The sequence below is a fragment of the Orycteropus afer genome, unplaced genomic scaffold, assembly GCF_000298275.1.
Source record: "Orycteropus afer afer isolate SDZICR_OR568_19922 unplaced genomic scaffold, OryAfe1.0 scaffold00006, whole genome shotgun sequence".
Taxonomy (NCBI): Eukaryota; Metazoa; Chordata; class Mammalia; order Tubulidentata; family Orycteropodidae; genus Orycteropus; species Orycteropus afer.
The window spans coordinates 22,987,111-23,004,170 of record NW_006921593.1 but is presented as its reverse complement, the minus strand read 5'-3'; the positions used below and the strand labels follow the sequence as shown (position 1 = coordinate 23,004,170).

Sequence of the window (17,060 nt, the reverse complement as noted above, 5' to 3'; positions counted from 1 at the left end):
GATTATCTTCTGTGTCTGTGTTAATTGGTTTCCCTTTTCTTTGTTGAAGAGGGTCTGTGCAATCCTCCTGCCTAGTCCGCCATCTTGCCGGAACCCCTCCCCATATCCTTCTGAAACTCTTCTTTCTTCCATTCTGAAAGCAATTCACGCTCCACGTAGAAAACCAGGACTCACAGGACGAGAACAACAAGGGCCGCAATCCCACTGCCCAGAAGCCCGGCACTGCTCCTTTCTTTGCAAAGCCCTTGAAAACCAACAACTGTGAGCTTTCCCTGGAGAACCAATTCCAGTTTCACACGCTGCTCATGTTTCCCAAAGTCTCCACTCACCAGGTTTTAGCACCCAGTCTGCCAGTAACTGTCCAAGTTGATGCAGTGAATGATCTAACATGGCTCTTCTAGGCATGGTCTTAGTGACTCCCACCAGATGACCAGGTGGGACTGTGCAAACTGAGGTGCTGGGTCCCACCAAGGGAATTGGAGAGCTTGCTAATAACGTAAATAATGTACATGGCACTTTGTGTGGGTGGGACTATGGAAATAAGGCGTACGGGACCGTAACGTGGGGATTGGCCAGTTTTGCCATTCACTAGGCTTAATAAGGATGTCTCTATGAAGACTAAGATGTGCCTGATCCAAGCCATGGTATTTTCAACAGCCATACGCATGTGAAAACTGGACAATGAATAAGGAAGACCAAAGAAGGAGCGCTGGTGGCGCAGTGCCTAAGGCACTTGACTGCTAACCAGAAGGCTGGAGGTTCAAACCCACCAGCCACTCCTCAGAAGGAAGACTGAGCAATCTACTTCTGTAATAATGCTGCCTCAGAAACCCAAGGAGGGGTCGCTATCAGTAGGATTTGACTTGACGGCAGTGAGTTGTGATATTAAAGATATTCAATAATTTCTACTTTCTGTTGGATCTCCTTTCCTTGGAATGGGTACAAATCTCTCTTCCAGTCAGTTGGCCAGGTAGCTGTCTTCCAAATTACTTGGCATAGATGACTAAGCACCTCCAGTGCAGCACCTGTTTGTTGAAACAACAGCTCCATGGTGGAACCTATTGGAGCAGCTGAGTAGTTGCTTTAGGGATGTGGTCTGCTTCCAGTATATAAGAATCAACTTTGAGGAAGGTCTCCAGCTTATGGCACACTTGAATCCTGCATGTAGCTGAGTTGTTGTTTAGTAGCCTGCCATGCTCCACAAATCTTAGGACTTCAAATGGACTTCAATCAATGGCCCACCGTGTAGTTTGGTAACATTGGGACTGTGCCTTTTTACTTGTTGACCTTGGGTTTGTCAGCCTCAGCAACCAGCAGCTGCCCGAGTGAAGAGATGCCTCCAGATTCAATGGACCGGGAACAAGAGGCAGAGCTGAAGCCCAAGGTCAAGGGGCTCTCACCCAGCCCCTAGAGCCTGGCACTTTGAACTTGGACTTCTAGTCTCCAAAACTATAAGAGAATAAACTCCTGTTTGTTAAAGTCATCCCATTTGTCATATATTCCTGTCAGAGTGGCACTAGGGAACCAGACACCCTTCTTCTTCAATCTGTCATTCCCAGCATAGTAGATCATGTGATTGTCTGACCCAAAAGGGTCCAAACCAGTCCATTTCAGCTCACTAATGCCCAGCATATCTTTATGCGTTCTGTTTCATTTTTGACAATTTTCAGTTTTCCTAGCTCCGTACTTCGTACAGTCCAGTTCTGATTATTAATGGATGTTTGCAGCTATTTCTCCCCATTTTGAGTCATGCCACAGCAGCAAATAGAGGTCCTGGAAGCTTTAGTCCATGCGCGTCATTAAGGTTGACTGTATTTTGAGGGACTCTTCTCCAGTTGTGCCTTCCAACCTGAGGGACTCACCTTCCAGCACTGGATCAGACAATGTCACGTGGCTCTTCATAAAGTTTCCACCAATATATCAGACAGTGTTTCACTGCTATTCATCAGGTTTTCAGTGGCCAATTCATTGAAAAGTGGAGGGCCCTGTCCTTTTTCCCAGCCTGTCTCAGTCGGGAAGCTCTTTTGAAGCCTGTCCACCACGGGTGACCCTGCTGGTACGTGAAATACCGGTGGCATGTGGGCTCGCAGCCTCAGGGCAACATGCAGCCAGCATAGGACCATCAGCTGCCAGGTGAGCGGGGCGCCCACAGACTCCTTCAGGGCTGCAGCTCGAGGCTTCGAGTCTTCCCACTTCTTCCGACTTGAGCACCGGCCGGCACTCCCTCCTTCTAACTCAGGCCGGTGCCCACGTCAGTGCGTCCCCCCAGCTGCCGTGTGAAACCTCCTGTCGGGTCTTCTGGGCCCTTCTTCCACCTGCTTTTGCCACCACGCTCTGTTCACGAGCAAGTTCCAGCATCTTTCCTCACATCCATTTTGGCCTTTTCTTTCGGCTCTGCAGGCCCTTTGGCCCCGAGATCCTGGTGCTGAGGATTTCTCAGATCCGGGAGACAGACAGATGTCACAGCAGAGAGAGTGACAGACAGTGAGAAGCAGCAGCAGAGAAATGGTGGCCGCATTGGCAGCAGGACACCAGCGGGAGGCAGGGTGGGCTTCCTGGTCCACCGGCCACACAGCTGAGCAGGCCTGGGCAAGAGGCTTGCGTGGAGTGAGGTGCCTCCAGGCACTTATCAGCAGAGCTTAAGGGCTTCGTAACCATTGCCCGAGCAGGCCAAAGGCCAGGCCAAGGGGCTAAGGGTCCGAGAGAGACCTCTCTGTGGGGACAGCTGAGAAGAAGCTGTCCTGAGTCCTGAACTGCACCGAGTTCTCACTGATCCTGAAAACCCAGCGGAGTAGAGGGTGCCCGGGGAAGGACGGCTGTCATCAGAACTGGTGAAAAGGTTGGAGAGAAGAGATCTGACCTCCACCTCACAGGAATCAGCCTTGGCCTGCTGACCTTGATCTTCCTCCCCCCTTACCATCCTTAGAGGATGTCAGACACCACCGCCTTGTTGCTTTCACACAGACACTGCTCTTATCATTAGACAAAAATACTTCATTAAAAGCACGTTAGAAAATGACTTAAAAAAATAAATCCTAGTGTAACCTCATCTATCAATTACATGCATTGATTAAATGAGCTAAGAAAGTATATTTAAATTGTGGGAGTATATATTAATTATAAAGAGCCCTGGTGGTGTGGTGATTAAGCACTTGGCTGCTAACTGAAGGGTTGTTGGTTCAAACCCATCAGCTTCTCCACGACAGAAAGCTGTGGCAGTCGGCTTCCACACAGATTTGACGTTGTTGTTGTTGTTGTTAGGTGCCGTCGAGTCAACTCCGACTCATAGCAACCCAGTGCACAGCAGAACGAAACACTGCCCAGTCCTGTGCCAGCCCCACGATCATTGCTATACCTGAGCCCATCGTTGCAACCACTGTGTCAGTCCATCTCGTTGACGGCCTTCCCCTTTTCTGTTGTCCCTCCACTTTGCCACACATGATAGCCTTCTCCAGGGAATGGTCCCTTCTGAAAACATAACCAAAGTAGCCACATAGATTTACAGCCTAGGAAACATTACGGGGGCTGTTCGACTCTTTCCTAGGGGCTGCTAAAGACTTTGCTTTGTTTTTTTTAAAGATTATAGCCTTGGAAACCCCATGGGGCACTTCTGCTCTGTCCCCTAGGGGTGCTATGAGTCACAATTGACTCGGCAGTGCGTTTGTTGGGGCTTTGTTTATGTAAAGATTACAGTCTTGGAAACCCTATGGGAGCAGTTCTCTGTCTTCTAGGGGCACTGAGAGTCAGAATCAACTAGAGAGCAGTGGGTTTGATTTCTTTGGTAAATTACTTGTAACTTCTAATGATTTGTTTAGTTGCTGTTTGGGGTTAATCCTGATTGATCCTGTTTCATGTTTCAAAAGACAATATTTTCTTTTTATTTGTCTTTGATTTCAAAAAGCCAGGAAAGGATTTTTTCAAAGCTAATCAGATAAATGTAATCCAATTATGCAAGTAACTTTGCCCTGGCCTTTCTACCACTTGGGAAGAGGCGTCCTCACGTCTTTGTGAATTACCCAGAGGGCAGTCTGCTGACCCCACGCTGTCAGGTCAGGGACTCCAGGATGAAGAGCTCTCAGGGGGCAGACCAGCAAGGCTGGAATCTTCAAAGGAAGCCCATAAACTAAATGGTTGAAAGGGCAATTCCCAGTAACCCTCGGGGCAGGCCCCAGTCTCCCACGGCCCTCTGGGGACCTCAGGTAGGGGGGCGTCACACACACACACACAGGTACCGCCAGCCACACAGCTCCCAACCCTGTTATCAAAAGACAGTTTCCAAAACTGTTAGGAAGACTGAACTAGTCTCCTTTTCTAAAACTAGATGTTTTGTTTTTTGCTTAAATTTAAAATTGTTTATTTTCGATTATCCCAAGTTACTGCTTTTCTTTCTCTCTTCTAGTATGCTTTAACTAGGTCTTTATTATGAAACTAATACTCACTGGGAGCAAAAAAAAAAAAAAAAAGAAGTCCAACAGTACAGAGAAATATACAAATATAAACTATCACTACTCCGGTTCCCAGAAGTGGTCATGCCAACGGTTTCCTGTGCATCTTTCCAGAAATTTCCCACACACACAGACATACAATTAATAACTTAAACGTGTGTGTGTGTGTTTCTTTTTGGGGTTGTAATTATACAGCATGCCTTCAACTTGCTTTTGTCACTTAATAAATAAGATTTTACAAAGTCGATGGAAAAGCAAAGAATTATTTCATTTATGGAAAACGTATTTTTGAATACCAATTTGCTGAAGTTATGTGCAAAGGGAGGAAAATTTATGATAGTTGGAAGTTGGTGAATACAGGGCCTATGATCTTCATTAACCATGAAAACGAAGGTTTTAATTATAAACCCAAGTGATTGAATCAGAAGACTCCGTGCTGTTGAAATAATGCTTTTCTACCTAAATTCAGTGACTGCACACAATTATCCTAAGGGTATTTCCTCTGGACACAGTTATGCAACGAATTAAGACTGAAACTCTTGGATACCATTAGCTTGCATGATTCACCGCTTCAAAGTAAAATTCTCACTCTTCTTCACACTAGGCACGGCGTGTGGGAGCTTACAGTTTATTTAGGGGATATACGTGAGCAAAGAAGGAGCTCTGGTGACGCAGTGGATAAGGCATTCGGCTGCTAACCAGAAGGTCAGCGGTTCAAACCCACCAGCCGCTCCACAGAAGGAAGATGGACGACGTATTTCCGTGTCTCCCCAGGCGGCTTCCCAAGTTCAAGAACACAGCTTGTCTGAGACGGAATGCCTGCTCCCCATAAGCCAGTCACCCGACCGTGGGCAGTCACTTCCCTGGGGGTCTGTTGCCTCGTCTGTAATTTACAGCCTCGGAAGCCCAATGGGGGTGGTGACTATGGCTGGAATGAGTTAGCAAAAGAGCCTTGGTGGCAGCAGGGTTAAGGGATGCGGCTGCTGATCAGAAGGTCAGCAGTTCAAACAGACCCAGTGGCTCTTCAGGAAAAACGGCTTGGCCATCTCCTCCCATGAAGACTAAAAACCACCCCAAACTCATTGCCATCGATCGAGTCCGACTCAGAGGGACTCCCGGTGGGTTTCCAAAACTGTAAGAGTCTCTACAGAAGCAGACTGCCTCATCTTTCTTCCATGGAGCAGCTGGTGGCTTTGAACCATCGACCTTTTGGTTAATAGCCAAATGCCTTATCCACTATGCCACTAGAGCTCCTTCCCATAAACACTCAAACTAAAAATAATCCCACTGCCATTAGGTGGATTCCGACTCATAGTGACCCCCACTGGGTTTCTGATGCTGTAAATCTTTACGGACATAGACTGCCCCATCTTCCTCTAGGGGAGCAGCTGGTATGTTTGAACCACTGACCTTCTGGTTAGCAGCCAAATGCCTTAGCCACTACGCCACCAGATTTCCTATAGCCTAGAAAATCCTCCAGGGCAGTACTCTGTCCTGTAGGGTCACTATTAGTTGGAATTGACTCAGTGGCACCTCACGGCAACACAGAAACGTAAGGAAACAGCTGGTTAGAATGCAGGGCAAGTAAGAGGCCCCACACGGGGTCTGGACACTGGATTCACTACCAACCAGAGAGCAGGTGCTGGTCTTGTCCCCGAACTACAGACGAGGAAACGGACCCACAGAGAAGTGACTGCCCACAGTCACACGACTGCCTCGTGGGAAGCAAGCATTCCGTCTCAGACGGGCTGTGCTGTTGGCCTTGGAAGCCTCCTTGCGAGACACGTGGAGGGACTCAGGGAGTGGGGCTGTTTTTCTAGGGAGCCCTTCTCACCTCGAGCAAGAAGAGGCAGAGAGCTGAGAAGGTGGACAGGTGGGGACGCTGCCAGGTCACCGGGCAAGAGTCCCTAATGAGCAAGGTAAGCACAGGCTTCCTTGTGCTTACTTACTAACCTGTAGTGAATAGTTTCATGAGTTTTTCTCCACAGAGTGTTCCTCTTGTTCACTGGGTACCTGTCCCTGTCAGGGATTGTACACTGTTCACTACAGATTAGTAGGTAAGCACAAGTGAGCCGGTGCTTACCTTGCTGACTGGGCCCTCCATGCCTGTGGGGCACTGTCCACTGGAAACGAGGTTTTGATTCTGTGGGAAGGTGCTGTGGGGTGGGGAGACAGACAGCTGCCAACCACACCCAGAAGCAGAACCTTTGATGAGGTGAAAAAACGCAAAACCAAACCCACTGCCATCGAGTCGGGACCAACTCACAGCGACCCCTCCTTGGGTTTCTGAGGCAGTATCACTATAGGAGTAGATTGCCCAACCTTCCTTCCTCCGAGTGGCTGGTGGGTTTGAACCGCCAGCCTTCTGGTTAGCAGTCAAGTGCCTTAGGCACTATGCCACCAGAGCTCCCTTGATGAGGTGAGGACATGTGGATTTATTCACTAACGATTAGTAAGGAAGCACAAGTCTGCCCATGCTTACCTGCTGAGTGGGCACCCCAACACTGGTGGCAGCCCAACAGCGGGTGAAGGCTGTTACCCCAGAAGTTGAGGGAACTGCTGGGCATGTGGTGGGGTGCCTCATCCAGCCGTGTGCAGTGGGGGACAGGGTCGGCCCGGGTAGGTGGAGGGCCTGAGCGGGCTGCTGTGCTGTGAGGCCCAGGAGGGACCTTTGCTCCTGGGGGCCGTGGAGGGCCGAGAGGACGCAGCTGGAACAGGGTATTTTAATTCGGTTACCTGCACAGCACTTGTTCTGCTGTGAGAAGAAAACGCTCCAGTGAAGATCTTTCGGAAATCTCTTTTTGTTTCAATCCCTGAGAATTTCATTTTATTGGAGTCCCTGGTGGTGCCAGTGGTTAGGCGCTCACTACCAATCGAAAGGTTGGAGGTTCAAACCCACCCAGTGGCACCTCAGAAGACTGGCCTGGCCATCTGCTTCCGAAAGGTCACGGCCTTGAAAACGCTATGGACCAGTTGTACTCTGCACGCAGGCTCTCCGTGACTCACCACCCACTTGACAGCCACCACCACCACCAGCAGCAACATAACATCGTTTCAGAGCATTAAAGAAGGTGCCCCTCGTATGTGCTGGTCTGGGGGCCTCACGTCAGGACCGCTACCCCCTCAGCGTGTGAGGAGAGCTTGGCCCAGGTGTCAAGTCTCCAGGAGTCAGCACCTGCCTCAAAAGACAACAAGAGACAGGGACCGCAAAGGGAGCCTCTTACATGGAGAGGTGGCCTAGCCCCAAGGAAGGGCAGGTGTGGCCCGGCTGAGGCCGGGCCCCCGCCTCTGGGACGGGCCTGGCCCTAACTTCCTACCCCTCCCGGAGCTATGTCCTCAACCGGGACATTCGATCCCACGTGGTCACAGAAGCACTGTGTCTGTGGTGGCAGTGGGTGCCACTGAGTCGATTCAGACTCGTAGCGACCCGAACACAGAGTACATCTGCCCCATTGGGTTTCCATGGCTGCAGTCCTGGTCTCTCACTGAGCGGCTGGTGGGTTTGAACCACCAGCCCTTCAGCTGGTCGCCGAGTGCTTAACCACTGTGCCACCAGGGCTCCTTACAGAAGCACTATGTAGACCATATTTCTGAAAATATGTTGCAAAGCAATTTCATTAGAACAGAACAGTAAATAAACAAGTCAGTCTTTCCTGCATTCTTAGCCTAAGGGTTCCACTCTTCTAAAATGAAGCCAGGAAACCTCGTGGCTTCGTGTCAACAGGCTTCTGGCTCAGGAGCCCACGGCCACCTCGGTGACTGAAGACGCGCCGCGTCGCCGCGCCGGCTCACCTGCACTCGATGAACCAGTGGCGGATCTGGCCCTGCAGGTTCTCCTTGATGTCGGGACCCTCCAGTAGCTTCAGGTCATTCTTGATGGTGACCATGGCTTCCTTGTAGCCCTCTTCATGCTTGATCTGCACCTCGTTCCGCCGCGAATTCACCTTCTGGGCCTGGATGAGTGCAGCACTGACTTCATTAAACTGGGGGGGCGGCTTCTGAAAACATAAGCAAAGACGTTTGAGATCGTAAGAGCTAGAGAGCTGGAGAAAAACGTCAGAAACTAACTCGGCACATCAATGTCGTTAATGATGTCCCACCAAAGACCCATCTGGGAGCTCTGGTGGTGCAAAGGTTGAGGCACGGAGCTGCTGATGAAAACAAGCAGTTTGAACCCAACACCTACTCCAAGGGAGCAAGATGAGGCAATGTCCTTCTGTAAAGACGTACAGCCTGAGACACCCGATGGGGGTCATGTGAGTCAGAACGGACTCAATGGCAGTGGGTTGTCAAAGATCTATCCAGTCCCTGAGTAGCGTAAGCGGCCTGCCCTCGACTACTAACGGAAAGCTGGGTGGTTTGAACCCACCCAGCAGTGATGTGGAAGAAAGGCCTGGGAATCTGCACCCCTGAAGATTACAGCCAAAACCCTAGGGGCAGCTGTGCCCTGTTCAGACATGGGGTTGCCATGGCCTGGAACTGAATCGACAGGAACAGGTTTGTTTTCTGAACCAAGGGTTCTTAAGAAATATGTACAGAATAAAATAATTCAATACAATAGGCAAATCTGAAGAAATGATTTAAAAATCATTGAAGGGAGTCCTGTGGTCAGTTAGAAAAATGCATACTCGACACCCGCTGCCGCTGAGTCAATCCCGACGCATAGTGACCTTACAGGACAACAGAGAACTGCCCTATAGGGCCCCTAGGCTATGAATCTTTACTGAAGCAGACTGCCCTGTCGTTTTCCCGCGGAGTGGCCGGTGACCCTTCCGTTAGCAGCTGAGCGCTTTAACCACTGTGTTACCAGTTCCTTGGATAATCAATAAACCTTTTTTTTAAGTCATTCAAAGTATAGAAAGTAAAGCTTTTCCAAATCTTTTTTTTAAGAAATGCTGCTGCAGAATTATTTTTAATTTTTTAATTGTGCTTTCGATGCCAGTTTACAGAGTGGTTTGTTTTACATTTGACATTTCATGTACATTTCATTTCATGCCTCAATTACCATGCCCAGCCCTAACCCACTCTCCTCCCCTCCCTGCCCAGGAACCCCCCACCCCCATAGTTATGCTCCTGTGTGTCCTGCATTTCCTCCTTGTGAATGTTGCCCCTCTGGTGCCCCATGGTCGATTGCTCCAAGGGATGTATTTCCATAGAGTACGAGGGTGTGTCACCCCGGGTGGAGTGGTCTGTATGTATGTCTTATATACTATTGGGTTAAGAGCCAGGCTCCAGAAGTTGAGTTTTATTCCAGGGCTGAAGTGTATCCCAGGGCCATAGTATTGGGGGTCCCACCAGAGTCCATCCGACCAGTAATTCTGGTCCTTATTGTGTTTTTGGATTTTGCTCCATGTTTTTCCTCCCACTCTACCCAGGATCTCCAGTTTCGATCCTTTCCTGAGTGATTGGCATCGGTAGCTGGGCACCATCTAGTTCTTCTGGTCTCGAGGTCCATCATATCCTAGGGATGATTGTTTCCAAATGTCATTTTTTTTTCTTTTCTTTTTAACACTCTTCTTCACTTCCAATGATAGGAGACCATTAGCTGCATCTTAGATGGCCACTTGAAAGCTTTTAAGACCCCAGTCGCTACTCACCAAAGTAGGTTGTGAAACAAGATTTTTATGTATTTTATTGTGCCAATTGAGTCTGGTGTCCCCCAATACTATGGTCCTGATTTGGCAGATCTGGTGGATCTCTCTCCCACAGTGTCTGGCTGTCTGTGAGGCATTGCTCTATGGCTGTCTACTGCTGTTTCTGTAAGGATTGCGGGTATTTTGTATCACTGGTATCTGTGCAAGATTAGCCTCAACTGAATCTATCTTGGTCTGGAGTATAATCCTGTTCACTGACCCCCATCTGATCTTCTCAGATGGCTATGTGTTTATCTGTAGCCTGGTGTCTGGTGTTAATGGTAACGCAGTATTGTGGATATACTGGTATTAGCGTCTGTCATCTATATCTTATGTGCACATAATGTCTTCTCCCTTTCCCTAATGTTATCATGGTGGTCACAGACTCTTTCCATACCATCCCTCCCCTTACCCACCTCAGTGTGTGGCCCCCAACTAGCCCAAAATTAATTAATCCCTCCCCTTCCCTCCCCACCCCAGTAACTTACAAAGTGAGTTCCCTTCCTTAAGCAAACCCTTCTTTGTCTTTTTTACCGTAGTGGGCTCATATAATATTTGTCCTTCTGTGATAGACTTATTTTACTCAGCATAATGTCCTCCACATTGTGAGATGATTCACGTATCCTTCATTGTTCTTTAATGTAGCATAGTATTCCACTGTGTGAATGAACTGTAATTTGGTTATCCATTCATCTGCTGATGGGCATTTAGGTTGTTTCCATCTCTTGCCATAGCGAATTGTGCTGTGATGAACATAGATGTGCACATGTCTGTTCATGTCCTGCCTCTCACCTCTTTAGGATATATTCCTAGTAATGGAATTGCTGGGACAAATGGTATTTCTAATTCCAACTTTTTAAGGAGTCACATATGGTGAAGTTAGTAATTGGTTTTTCCATGTCCTTTGGTATTTGGATCAGGATTGCATCAAATGTGTAGATTGCTTTAGGTAGTATTGACATTTTCACAGCATTCAGTCTATCTATCCATGAACAAGGCAGGTTCTTCCATTTGGAAGTTGTCTTTAACTGTTAGTTATGTATTGATTTGTTGTCTTGGTTTTATGATTTAGTATTTTTGGAAAGGTGGAGCTGGTGTATTTTATTTTTTTGGCTATTAATTCATTGTGATGATGGAATCACTGTGTGGAATGTGGACGCAGGTCTCTGTCACGAAGGGAGTTTAGGATTCGAGCCAGCAGGTGTTATGGTGGCTTAATGTGGTTTTTCTATTGGATGAGGCAGGGGGGAGGTGGGGAAAGGAGGAAGAAAAGAGAGGGGGAAATAAAAAGCTCCAAGGCACCAGGAGCCATTTCCAGGGCTTTGAGTGGGCCACTAATAATGACGTTATACTGTTACTTACAGGCCCGCAGCTCAAGTTTGACAAAGAGTATAATTTTTAGGGGGCTGCCACTTTTTGCAGGTTCAGACAGCCGCAAAAACCCTGCTCTCCAGGCCCCTCCATGCCAAAAAGCTGAGCTGACCTGATCTGGGATGTGGGCTCGTCCCAGGGGCCGCCCACGTGCGGCATGATTCCCCTCCCTGCTCCCGGTTCAGCGGCACCCAGAGCCAGAGGGGTCTCTGCGCCTTCCCAGCGGTTCCAGTTTACCGGTGAAAGCAGGTGCCAAAGGTAGATCCGTGGAGCGGTTGCAGGTCTCTGGTGCGGTGTGTTCTCCTCACTGCCCTAGGGAGCCCTCCGATGCCCCCTCCTGGTGGCCAGTTGGCGCTCCGCAGGGCAGGTTCGCCTGCTGTTTTCTTTCTGGATAATTGCACTGCCCCTTTCTCCTTTCGAATCCTACTGCCCTGAGTTCGGTGTACTCTGACTTAATGAGCTGTTCAGAGCACCAGAATCCCCGCTTCAAACTGCTGCACCTAGCTTTCCAGGCACTAAAATGCTACAGGGAACTACTGTGTGTGCTACAGGAAAGACGCCATCTCCCCAAATCTTCTTGTTTAGTGGGACAACAAAGAACCCAAATGAAGAAGGCGTCAGAGCAAGAATGGAGAAGAGTGGGTGCCGGTGACTTCAAGAGAAGCTACGAGGGCCAGCTCCAGAAGCACGCATTGCACTGTGACAGACCTCCAGGAAGGACATTCTCCAGTTGCCACAGATACTATCTGACACTAAATCGTATTGATGGATGGGCTCCATCAAGATCTGCTGATCCGCAAGTCAACAGAGGCCTGATTATGAAGCCCCAATCAAATGCTTAGACCGTTCCAGCGTCACTGGAGAGAGGGTAAGAGAAATTCAAGCACAATTCTTGTTCTTTAGGGATTTAAAGTGAAGTTGACAGGATTAGATGGACATATGATGTCATTAGGGAATAGTGTGAGAAACTGTACGAAAGCACTACATTGTGGGTTTGGAGAAGGAAAGGAAGCGTGGGGGCAGTGGCACGGGAAATGCAGCTAAGAGAACCGGAGACACATGTCCTCTCCAGATGAGGAACTGAGCTCCAAAGACGTTCTGCGATCCAGCCCAGGTCACCCAACAAGCCAAGGGCGCAGCCAGTGGGGTACTGGAGCCAGCCCGTGGCAACGACGCACAATTTCAGGCATGTCCCACTACACTGCTGTTCACTTCAGTGTGCTTCACAGATGCTGTGTTTTTTACAAATTGAACGTTTGTGGCAACCTGGCATCAAGCAGTCTACAGGTGCCATCTTCCCAACACCATGTGCTCCCTTCGTGTCTCTGTGCCGTTTTGGTTATTCTCACAAAATGTCAAACCTTTTCATCCTGCTGTCGCACACTTAGCAGACGACAGTATACCACAAACGTAACTTTTAGATGCCCCGGGAAACCAGAAGTCTGTGTGACTTGCTTTATTGCGACATTCCCTTTATGGCACTGAACCTGCAGTCAGTCCTCTGAGGTCTGCCTGTAAATAAATTATATTAAAAATCAATATAACCAATACTCCAAACCCATCACTTTATTATTTTACTACATTTTTCTCTTAGCTACGCTTTTCAGGTCACCTCTTTCAGCGGTACTTCTATAAATACTGTGTAACGGAGAGCTGCTATGCTAATCCTCCCCGGTCCATGAAGCACGTTTACACCATGGGAATCGGCCCAAGCTATACAATGAGCTTGCTTTGATTGTCTAGACTTGAGAAAATGATAGAGAGTATGACTCATTGGGATTGTGCTGAATTTATGAATCAATTTTCAGAAAATAATACGGATTTTCCCAATACATGAGCAGGAGGTATTTCTCCAGTTATTTAACTCTTTCATTTCTCTCAGCTATGTTTTACAACTTTCCGTGTGGAGACGAAATGCTTATTCCTAGCTATTTGATACTTCCTGATATTATTGTCAATGGTATTGTCATTTTCCAATGATTTGTTGCTCATATCCAAAAATGCAGTTTTGTTTTTTTAAATAAACTTGGTTCGAGAAGTTACTTCAGAATTGTTTGGATAGTATTAGACTTACAGAGAAGCTGTGAGTGTGGTACAAAGGACACCCACGCACTACACAGCCAGGTCCCCTATTACTGAGAACTGACATGAGCGTGGTACATTTGTCATAGTTAATGAACCTCTGTTTAGTATTATTAACACACACCTCGCCCAGATTCCCTTTGTGTTTATCTGACAGCCTCTCCTCTGTTCCGGAATTCCACCGGAGTCCCATCCAGGGTCTCATGTTGTATTTACTTGTCATGTCTCCTCACATTCCTCTTGGCTGGGACTGTTTCTCACGTGGCTTGTTTCTGATGATCTTGACAGCTTAGTGCCCAAGTACTAACTGAAAGGTTGGTGGTTCAAACCCACCCAGAGGCAGTGTAGGTGAAGTCCTGGTGATCTGTTTTGAAAGGTGACGGCCTTGAAAATTCTGGGGAGTGCAGTGTAGTCCTGCGCCGTAGCACACAGAGTGCCATGCTCGGAACCACCTCACTGGCGATGGTCAGTTTGCTCAGGTATCGAGTAGGTGGTCTCTCAGTTGCCTACTGATGTTTTCTAATGATGAGTCTGGGGTTATGGAGTTTGGGGAGGAAGAATACAGAGGTAAAATGCTTCGCATCATACCCCATTCAGGGAACATGGGACCAACACGACTTATCAGTATTGATGCTAATCTTGACCAGGCGGCTCAAGCACTGTCTGTCAGGCTTTCAGGCATAAAGTGGCTCTCTGTGCCCCACCCCCTCTGCGTACTACTCTTTGGAGACAGTCGCTATGTGCAGACACACTTAATGAGCTGGGTCCTTGTCTGTTGCTGGTGAGATCGTAAAATGGTGCAGTCACTGTGGAAAACAGTACAGAGGTTCCTCAAAACATCAGATACAAAACTACCTTGTTGTGTATCATCAAGTAGATTGTGGTTCCCAGTGACCCCACAGGACAGACGAGAACTGCCCACAGGGTTTCCTGGGCTGTAACCTTCACGGGGGCGGATCACCAGGTCTCTTCACCTGAGGAAAGGTTGGGTGGTTTGAACTGCGACCTTTTGGTTAGTGGCCAAGTGCTCAACCATTGCACCACCAGGGCCTTAGAGCTACCTATGACCCAGGAATTCCATTCCTAGGTATAGGTGCAAAAGAACGGAAAGCAGAGATTCAAACAGCTCGGACACCAGCGCTCACCGCATCACTTGTCACAGTGAGATGGAAACCACCTAAGGGTCTATCAACAGATGAACAGATAAACATGTACGTATGCAGCCTAAACACACAATGAAGTTGTTGCTCAGTCATAAGGAGAAATGAAGTCCTGGTACATGCTAAGACATGGACGAACCTTGAAGACATTAGGCTGAGTGAAATAAATCAGTTACAAAGGAAAAATACTGCGTTATTACATGAATATACAGAACCGGCAAACATATGGAGGGAGGTCAAAGTTTACTAGTGCCAGGGGGAGGAGAAAAAGCAGGGGAGGGTATTTCTTGAGGGGCACTGAGTTTCTGTGAAGGGTGATGAAACAAATCAGAAGTGGGTAACAGTGATGGCACCAAAACATTGTTGTTGTGAGATGTGTTGAGTTGGCTCCAACTTATAAAGACCCTGTGTACGACGGAACGAAACACCGCCCGGTCCTGTCCGTCCTCACAGTTCTCGTGGCGCTGAGCCCACTGCAGCGGCCATAGTGTCAATCCCTCCCAGTGCTGAGGGCTTCCCCTCTCTCTCTGACCCTGTACTCTAACCAAGCATGGTAGCCTTCTCCAGGGACCGGTGCCACCTGATAACAGGACCAAAGTATGAGAGACGAAGTCTGGCCATCTCGCTTCTAAGGAGAACTCCGGCTGTCCTCTCCCAAGACACATTTGTTCATTCTTCTGGCGGCCCACGGCGTTTTCAGTGTCCGTCCCCAACACCACGACTCAAACACATCAGTTCCTCTGCTCTCTTCCTTACTCACCGTCCAGCTTCCACATGTACACGGGGCTTGAGTCAGGCGCACCTTAGTCTTCCAGGTGACACCTTTGCTCTTTAACAATTTAAAGACATCTTTTGCAGCAGATTTCCCCAGAGCAATATGACACCTGATATCTTTTTTCTAAATACATTTTATTGAAATATAATTATGTACAGTGAAATACACAAATCTAATCTGACATGGCTCAAGGCATTTTTTTTTTCAGCATTCTTTCCCCTCCTCCTCCACCCCTGGCAACCAACAAAGTTCCCTTCCATATATAAACCTTTCCTTGACTTTTTACAATAATGAACTAATACAATATTTGTCCTTCTGTGATTGACTTAATTCACTCGGCATAATGTCCTCCAAGTTCATCCATGTCATGTGGTGTTTTGCAGATTCTACATTACTCTTTAGAGTTGCATAGTATTCCACTGTGTGTATGTATCATATTTTGGCTATCCATTCTTCTGTTATGGGCACATAGGTTGTTTCCATCTTTTTGCTATTGTAAATAGTGCTGCGATGAACATGGGTGTGCATGTATCTGTTCTTATTCTGGTTCTCACTTCTTTAGGATATATACCTAGTAATGGGATGGCTGGATCAAATGGTATTTCTAATTCCAGCTTTTTAAGGAATCACCACACTGTTTTCCACAGTGGTTGTATCATTTGACAGTCCCACCAGCAGTGGATGAGAGTCCCAATCTGTCTACATCCTCTCCAGCATTTATTTTCTGTCTGGTTGAACTTTGCCAGTAGTGCTGGGCTGAGATGGTATCTCATTGTTGTTTTGATTTGCATCTCTCTGAGGACTAATGATTGTGAGCATTTCTTCAGGTATTTGCTGGCCGCCTGAATATCCTCTTTGGCGAAGTGTCCATTCATGTCTTGTACCCATTTTTAATTGGATTGTTAATCTTTTTGTGGTTGAGGTTTTGGGCTTTTCTATAAATTTTAGAGATAAGTTCCTTGTCAGATATGTAATTATCAACAAGTATGAATTTGTTGCTGTGACTTTGTTATGTGCTTTTTTCTTTTTAATGCATTTTATTGAAATATAACATATGCACAGTGAAATACACAAAACTAAAACAAGGGTTAATACATTTTTTTTCAGTGTTCTGCCCCCCCCCGCAACCAACAAAGACAGTTTCTCCCCATATATAAATCTTTCCTTGACCCTCCACAACAATGAACTAATACTGTATTTGCCCTTCTGATTGACTTATGTCATACAGCATAATGTCCTCCATGTTCATCCATATTATGCGGTGTTTTGCAGACTCTACATTATTCTTTAGTGCTGCATAGCATTCCACTATGTGTATGTACCGTAGTTTGGTCATCCACTCTTCAGCTATAAATCTTAGAGATAAGCCCCTTGCCAGATATGTAATTATCGGCAAATATGAATTTGTTGCTGTCATTTCTGTAATGTGCTTTTTCGTGGTGTTGATTTCTTTGTTCCATATAATTTTCTATGCTGAGCTCATTTTATTTATGAATCATGTTATCACTTCCTTCATTGCTATTGTTTTAGTATTTGCTGAATATTTATGCTGGTACTCTTTTTTTGATGTGAAGGTTTATCATTTTTCTTTGAG

General features: G+C 47.2%; 1 protein-coding gene across 1 annotated transcript in view; it reads right to left on the bottom strand.

Annotated features, from left to right (window-relative positions):
• Positions 1-17,060, bottom strand: part of IQCA1 (IQ motif containing with AAA domain 1) — a 174,590-nt gene that overhangs the window by 125,870 nt on the left and 31,660 nt on the right. The window contains exon 6 of the mRNA XM_007941621.1: positions 8,238-8,443. Within this exon, the coding sequence (XP_007939812.1) occupies positions 8,238-8,443 (206 nt within the window). The remainder of the gene's footprint in view (positions 1-8,237; positions 8,444-17,060) is intronic.